Raw genomic sequence first — 7,500 nt, forward strand, 5'->3', positions numbered from 1 at the left:
ATGCGCTTAGCATTCTTGAAATTGGAGGGAAAAAAAGTTAAACTTATCACGTGGATGAAATGCCAACTGATTGGTTATTCCATTTACTACGCAAAATAAAGCGATGTGATATCTTGTTAGTTTGCATGATTCATTGCGTGTGATCGCCTTGTGTTTCTTCAGCCGATGCCTTCCTGAGATACCCAAGTCGAAAAAGAAAAAAAGAAGTCAACAAATCTACAAATTTATAGCGTCAAAGTACCGGACGTGAAATGGTAAAAAACCGGACAAAACGTCCGGCTTCAGGCCTCAAACGAAAACCCTGAAATTGCCGGCTGGATTGCCGGCCACACGGGACATTTAGAAGGAGTAACACTCCTCGAGGATGTTATATACTCCTCCAGAAGAATGCGAGGGATTATCATGCAAGTATTCCCTCAAGTTTCTTTGCAAACTTACAGGTCTGGCCGGCCAGTTCTGACAAAGGGAAAGCGGTCCTAGTCCGACAGTACGATGGATAACCGCTACGTACTGACAAACTCTTCAGTCTAGCTGTTCACTTCTACGTTTCAAAACGTTTCATAGATGATGTTTTTGAATAAAATATCCCAAACATTTTCGAATTGATAACTGACCGGAGCGCCGGAAGCTCCTGTCGGTCCTGGTGGTCCGCGTTCTCCGTCATTGCCCTTCTCTCCTCTCGGGCCAGGAGCTCCCTGGGGGCCTGGATTGCCGGCTGGTCCCTGTAGAGAGCAATAAACTCACACTCAGCCGAGTATTGGCACCGATTGAAAGAATAAATGACGACTCATGGTTTGGTATAATTACGGTAGGTCCGGATTTTCCGGGGGGACCAACGGCTCCACTTGGACCTGGAGGACCCTAAATAAAAAAATAAAACGTTAATTAAGCAAGGTCACATAAAAAAAAATTCAATCAACACAGAAAACACAGAAGAGGATGCGAACGCTTTGGGTTGAATCTTTAACGCATAAACGTCCTTTTTTGTTAGGGCCTCAAAATGACAGTTCAAAAACTTATAAAAGCTATGTAAACGGTTTGGTCGGATAAAGAAAAAAAGATAATTGCCGTTCGAACTTTTAGAGGGGGATAATTATTTTTGAAAAGTACCTTGGGTCCTCTTTCTCCTTTCTTTCCAGGTATTCCTGCTTGGCCTTGCGCGCCCTGAAAAAATCGCATTATGATAATAATCCGATCTCAAACTAGGAGGATGGTCCATCCAGTAATTCAGTACAGGAGGGAATGGACAGTACGAATTAATTCAAGCGACATAAAACTAAAACAATGAAAGCTTAAAGCAGCTTGCCTCGCACAGTTCATGAATTAAATGCTGGACGATTACAGAAGGATTTGACTTAAATCTCGAAGGGGCTTAGAAGGAATGGCTCTTATTAGCAGCGGGTTAGCAGTGAAAACTTCTCAAAATACCATGCAACTGCTAAAGGGGGATCCGTCAGCGACGGGACTTGGGTAAACTAAAATCCCAAACAAAAAATCGAAAAAATTACAAATAGGTTTAATGACGAAATAAATGAAAAATGTGAACAACGAACTGGAATGGAGAATGTGGATGAAGAATTTTGACGCTATAAGATAAAGCAAGTAACCGGTAACAAAACTGCAGATGGGAAAATTACAAGCGACATGCGTTAAGCGAAAACCGATCACAAACAAGTACTTTTGTTCTCTCCCATTTCTTTTAGACCGAAAATATGAAAGGACAGTGCTACATATCCTGATCCGCATTAACTGGGCTAGCTCACATAAAGGCCGGTTTACACGGTACGATTTGTCGGCCCGACGGCGTCGGAACGCAAATCTTGCGCGTAATTTGACAGCCGATGAACGACCGATTCATGGAGATAAAAATCGGTCCGATTAAAAAAATCTGTTGTAGTGCAACCGCCATGAGAGAAACCGTCATGTCAATCAAAGGGTATGTGAGTGAGTAATGCGCATAAAAATTAAAGCGTTAAAAATGGCGGATACTAAAAGGACAATGGTAAGATCTTCTGAGGAAATATTACGCGTTTTACACAATTTACACGGTACGACTTATTGGCCCGACAAAACCGGCCGACAAATCGTACCGTGTAAAAACCGGCCTTAGGACTCAACGCCACTCAAATCAAAGTTCCGGAAGCAACATACGGATTTGCGTAACTTCGACATAAAAATTCTGACGTTTGAACCAAGGTCAAGGAGAAGCTTTGCTCCCTTAGATTCACACTTTCTTAGCAAGACTACGTTTCGTCCCCGTGATGTGAGTCTCACGCAGTTCACGTGATGAAGCCGTGTGGCTGTTCCATGTCGCATTGTACGTACCTTCTCCCCTTCTTCTCCTGGTGGTCCGCTCAGTCCATCTTCCCCTGGTTTTCCCTGTTAAGACAAACGATTACAGTCACCCACTTGAAGCACCAAGTGCACGTATGATTACGCGCAGGAATGGCGCAGTGGTGAGAGCGCTCGCCTCCCACCAATGTGGCCAGGGTTCGATTCACAGATCCGGCGTCATATGTGGGTTGAGTTTGTTGGTCGTCTACTCTGCACCGAGAGGTTTTCTCCGGGTACTCCGGTTTCCCCTCTCCTCAAAAACCAACATTTGACTTGATGTGCGTTAATATTCGTTAATATCAGTTTAGAGTGTCCCCATTAGTACTCCAGCGATACTACGACTAAGACACTTGAATAAAGTTCCTTTCCTTTCCTTTCTTTACTGACATATCGTTTTAAGAAGAGCAGGAACCGGTTGTTTAAAAGCCGATTAACGCTAATCCCAGATTAAATATCAACCAAGGAGTTTATGTCTCTACTCCCAAATGCTGTTCAACGCTGATATTCGGCAGAACTTTACATTAGAAGAAGTCAATCTTGAAAAGAAAAATAAGCAAAAGAAAACTTTCACCAAAAAGATGAAAACATGAAACAAAAGTTTACGCTAGTCCTGGATTAAGTTAATTGGCTTTCGAAAAACCGAGGCCCAGAACGGTAGTCATTTCCGTGTACCAAATAAATCATCCTTAATCACTATAAATTAAAACGGTTCTTGTATAACTATTTTCTACTGCTCATTTCCCTTTCGTGTAATACCCTTTCTTAATTGGTCTTCTTACAGCAGATTCCAATTTTTAGCCAAAATGCAGAAGTCCTACTCACCGGAAGTCCTGGTTTTCCCTCGGGTCCGGGCTCCCCACGAGGTCCTTCTTCTCCCTGAAAAAAAGTAGCGGTGGGAGTGGTCATATGGAAACCTGCAAGCATTTTTTTTTGCTTTTGTACGTATAACAGGGTTTGCGTTGCATCACAGAAGGTTTCACGCGCCTGGTTGCATCAAGAGCAACTTGAGCATGGAAAAACAATTTTTACCACCACAATTGCTTGTTATCTCGCAATCTGATTGGCTAATTTGCCGTTGTCGATAAGTGTCTACACAACGCTGTATGCGTCATGCTCGCGTCAATTTGTCACGCAATGTAATAGCCTATCAGGAACGCTCATTTTGGGAAATAAACCAATCATATTGCGAGAAAGTTATAGACAACGCTTGCTCTTCCTTTATGTCATGATTTTGGTCACGCCCTGAAATAAACACTTGTTTTAGCGTTGAATATTGTGGCAAAAAACAAATCGACCACTGTGATGACGAATATCGTTGTCGATAAGAGTACAGACAACGCTGAAGCTCTTTCGATTTGTTAAATGGAGGACACGGTTGATGACGTCTATTGCGCTTAATATTGTTCTCAAGCTGAAATAAAGACGCGAATTAAGGGCGATATTCAACAACTACAACAACAGAGGCTGAAATCAAGAGCAAGAAAGCATGTATTGCAGACAGTGAGACATTCGCATTGTTTACAGTCGTATTCTCCCTCAAGAAAATCACAGACACTCAAAGGTCCACTTGTACACCTCCTCATTTTTGCTAACGAATACTCACGAAAGGATCAACTGTCGCTGTAGGAAAATTTATTTTACAGGAATTGTTTTAATTATTTCAATCAACGAGCATGCCCACTCACCCTTGAACCTTTCTCACCAGCAGGTCCTTGGGGTCCTTGGCGACCTGGCCTTCCCTACAAAATGACGTATTTGCTACGATTAACACTCCTTTGTCTTTAGATTTGTGAGCACGTATCTCAAGTAGCACTATATATCTTGATTTAAGACACCGTATACGAGCTATTTCAGATCATTCACTATAGCATTTCAAGCGGTTTGTGTACATTTTTGAGGTTTTCCTATGACAAGTGATCGCAAGTATCGTGAACAGAAAACTCACTACAGAAACTTACCGATGATCCCTGAGGACCTGGTTGTCCAGGAGGTCCACGCATTCCTTGCAATCCCTTTTATAATAAAGTGGAAGAACAAGACGTATTATGTTTTCATTATTTGTTAACGTTGTTACATTAAAACGTCGACTGGTGTCTTGTAACCTACTTGTGCGCCCGGGAGACCAACTGGTCCTTCTATTCCTTTCAGTCCAGAAAGTCCCTGCGTGTTCAAAATAAACAGTGCTTTAGAAATCAATGGGGTCTGGTTGTGGATCTCATTCACGCTGTAAGATGAGCGTGTCTGTGTAAGTGTATTTATTTGTCTAGTAGCAGTGTTATGTTAAGTAAGACTTTGTCAAGGGTGTAGCTAACGCCCTGATTTTCAGTACTTTCTGTATTTTGACTGGACCACCTAAACATCCAGCCAGCTTAATGATGAACTCACCAACCTTCCGCTGGCCTCCTATGATTGCAAGTAGATGTTGGAATCTTTGCATGAGTGGTGTCGGTACACAAACAAAGCCTTAACTATTTTATTCCATAGTCTGTTTCTTCATTGCACATCCCGTTGATTTTGTTCTCCTTTTCCAAGTCAAGTTAACACTAAGCACGGTAGCTTGTGCAGAATTTCGTAAAATGCAGGGGTGCGCGTGGGAAGAAAGAAACAAGCGCGTTTTTCGCGCGAGCCCCCTATAAACTCGTGCGGTTTATTTTCCCCTTTAGCGCTTGAGACGCAAGCCAGAAGCGATACATCGGTGGGTAAACCTTACCGGAGGTCCCATTGCACCTTTAGGTCCTGGAGTTCCTGGTTGACCCTAAAACAGGAGAAAAGACTAATAAATCTCAAGGAGATTGCAATCGTGAAGCACAAGGAAAAGGTATGGCAAAGACTACCATCAAGAAAGCTTTAATAAGAAAATTTCAATTGATGTAATACACTGATTATCTTTAATGAATAGTTGACACGAGAGTTCAAACAAAACGAGGATTTTTGATAGAAAGTATAGTAATGAGCAAGTATTCATGTTAACGGTGTATCTCGCCCGTGAGAAAAATGGAATGATAAACTGGTGTATTATCTTTCTGACCGGCGCATTACACTGTTGACATCAACAGTTGCCGCTTCTTAAATTTGATTCGTATGAATTTGAAGAGCCCCCAGACCAGCGGGACACTTTGTCCATTCAGAACCTAGATAAACTGGCTAGCTCACCAGCTAGCTGAATCGGTGGAGCATCCGGCCTACAGGTGTTACGAAAGTCTTAGGTTCCTGCCTGGGCTCGGTTGTCCTCTCGTCAGTTGATAAGCAAGTAGTTTCAGTTATCAGTACATTGATATCTTACCGGAGCGCCATCTTTTCCGTCGACGCCTGGTTCACCAGCTTCTCCCTATTGATTCAAAACAGTTTCAACGATAAGTCTAACTTGTTGCATACAAAAATGGCACAAGTTCTGTGCAGTGTTGCTGCAACTTTCAACCTATAAGCAGGGCGGGAAAAAATTTACCTTGGAGCCGTCCTTTCCTGATTCTCCTGGATCTCCCGTCAGTCCTTGAGCTCCCTGAGGAAAACAATAAAAGCTTGCATAGTTAGTTACGATTAGTTAGTTACGATCAGGCTTATGGTCTATTCCACGTGGGTAAAATGGACTTTGTTGTAAGGTACCTTGTGCCAAATCATGTTAGGGGACACGAAACCTGGAAGTATCTTCCAAGACAGGCAATCAGTACAGCCTCAGTAAGCAAGCATTGATAGCAATGTATCTACAGTTTTTTTTTGCTCTCACCGGTCGTCCACGGTCTCCTTTTGGGCCTGGTGACCCTCTCTCTCCTTCAGGACCCTAAGTGAAAAACGCAAGAGTTGAAGCACGGAAGAGCTCCAGCTTTTTAAAAACAAAAAGGGGAAATAGGCTCAGGACTTACTCGACCACCCGGCATTCCTGGGGGGCCTTGTGGCCCGGTTTTTCCTTGGGGTCCCTGTAGAACGCAAAAAAATAGAAAATAAAAAATTATAGTGACCAATACAGATGCTATTACTTCTTTTTTTTTACAAACAAATCTAGAATGAATGAAAATGAAGCTGTCAGTTACTAGCATTGTGTTTTCTGTTGCATAAAAACGCAATTATGTCTTACCGTCTCTCCACGTGGCCCAGGAAATCCTGGTAAACCTGGTTTTCCTGGTAAACCCTGAAAAAAGAGCCGTAAATGTGTTACCTCGTATTTGAAGGATAAAGAGTTTCTTCATTGACGGAAAATTGATAATACAACACTTTTTCAGTAGATAGTGTATGGCGCGGTTCATTATGGCTTAGTGGAACTCTAGTGGCCCGCTTCACTTCTTGACCCTGAAACCATACGACGTGCTGAATATTACTGAACAAAAATTTTGACGCTTAGCTCAGGCCATCTTATTTGCTAAAAAATGTAATCCAAAACCAATGCCAGTTTATAACCAACTTACCGTTGGTCCACGAGTTCCTGGTTGTCCTCTGTCCCCCTGAGGGCCTGGAGGTCCCTGGTATGCGGAAAACATGCATGAATGGAATTAGTAATAAAAAGTGGGTCTAATCCATGTTTTCTATACCAGTTCTATCGTAGTTCTATCGTAGCGAGTTACTACTTTAAGCTTTTTCGCTATAAAGACTAGAAGGTTATGAATATTTCAACCTTAATTTGATCTTGATTTTTGGTGGACAGTAAAAGGAATTTAAACGGAAGATTTGTCAAGGTGTTTATACACTGGCAAGTAGAAGGCAAACATCGCTTTTCGGCTACTTTTGTAGAAATGTTGCGAGACAAGTTGGACGTTTTTGTTGCTCGCATTACCGTAGCTTTAGATAAAGAACACTATTGACTTATTACGTCACATAAGCATTTCATAGTTCAATACTCACAAGGGATCTTTATAGGATTTGAGGGTCACTAGTTATTCAGTCGAAGTACTGTCCCGTGTTACCCTCGTTAAATAAAGTTGATTGATTGATTGATTGATTGATTGATTGATCTACAAAGGCAGCTTATCATAAATACCCAGCTGGGAGGTCTTCCAATCATTTTGCATCTATCACTTACCGGATTTCCTCTGTCACCGGATACACCTAGTTCGCCAGGTTGCCCCTGAAACGACATTTTAGAATATGTCCACATTACGTATAGGAAATCCTATGAACGCGAGCACATTTCATGATTTCTAGGCAAGTACGGCTCGTGCAAATTTTGAGAACTTT

General features: G+C 42.1%; 1 protein-coding gene across 1 annotated transcript in view; it reads right to left on the reverse strand.

The window, feature by feature from the left end:
- LOC138021332 (collagen alpha-1(V) chain-like) overlaps positions 1 to 7,500 on the reverse strand; it is a 57,057-nt gene that overhangs the window by 24,885 nt on the left and 24,672 nt on the right. The window contains exons 31-46 of the mRNA XM_068868180.1: positions 7,346 to 7,390; positions 6,735 to 6,788; positions 6,407 to 6,460; positions 6,195 to 6,248; positions 6,059 to 6,112; positions 5,780 to 5,833; positions 5,618 to 5,662; positions 5,045 to 5,089; positions 4,441 to 4,494; positions 4,293 to 4,346; positions 4,020 to 4,073; positions 3,157 to 3,210; positions 2,326 to 2,379; positions 1,111 to 1,164; positions 808 to 861; positions 615 to 722 (exon numbers count right to left, since the gene is read on the reverse strand). Of these exons, the coding sequence (XP_068724281.1) occupies positions 615 to 722; positions 808 to 861; positions 1,111 to 1,164; positions 2,326 to 2,379; positions 3,157 to 3,210; positions 4,020 to 4,073; positions 4,293 to 4,346; positions 4,441 to 4,494; positions 5,045 to 5,089; positions 5,618 to 5,662; positions 5,780 to 5,833; positions 6,059 to 6,112; positions 6,195 to 6,248; positions 6,407 to 6,460; positions 6,735 to 6,788; positions 7,346 to 7,390 (891 nt within the window). The remainder of the gene's footprint in view (positions 1 to 614; positions 723 to 807; positions 862 to 1,110; positions 1,165 to 2,325; positions 2,380 to 3,156; positions 3,211 to 4,019; positions 4,074 to 4,292; positions 4,347 to 4,440; positions 4,495 to 5,044; positions 5,090 to 5,617; positions 5,663 to 5,779; positions 5,834 to 6,058; positions 6,113 to 6,194; positions 6,249 to 6,406; positions 6,461 to 6,734; positions 6,789 to 7,345; positions 7,391 to 7,500) is intronic.

Source organism: Montipora capricornis, chromosome 2 (genome assembly GCF_036669925.1).
Source record: "Montipora capricornis isolate CH-2021 chromosome 2, ASM3666992v2, whole genome shotgun sequence".
Classification (NCBI taxonomy): Eukaryota; Metazoa; Cnidaria; class Anthozoa; order Scleractinia; family Acroporidae; genus Montipora; species Montipora capricornis.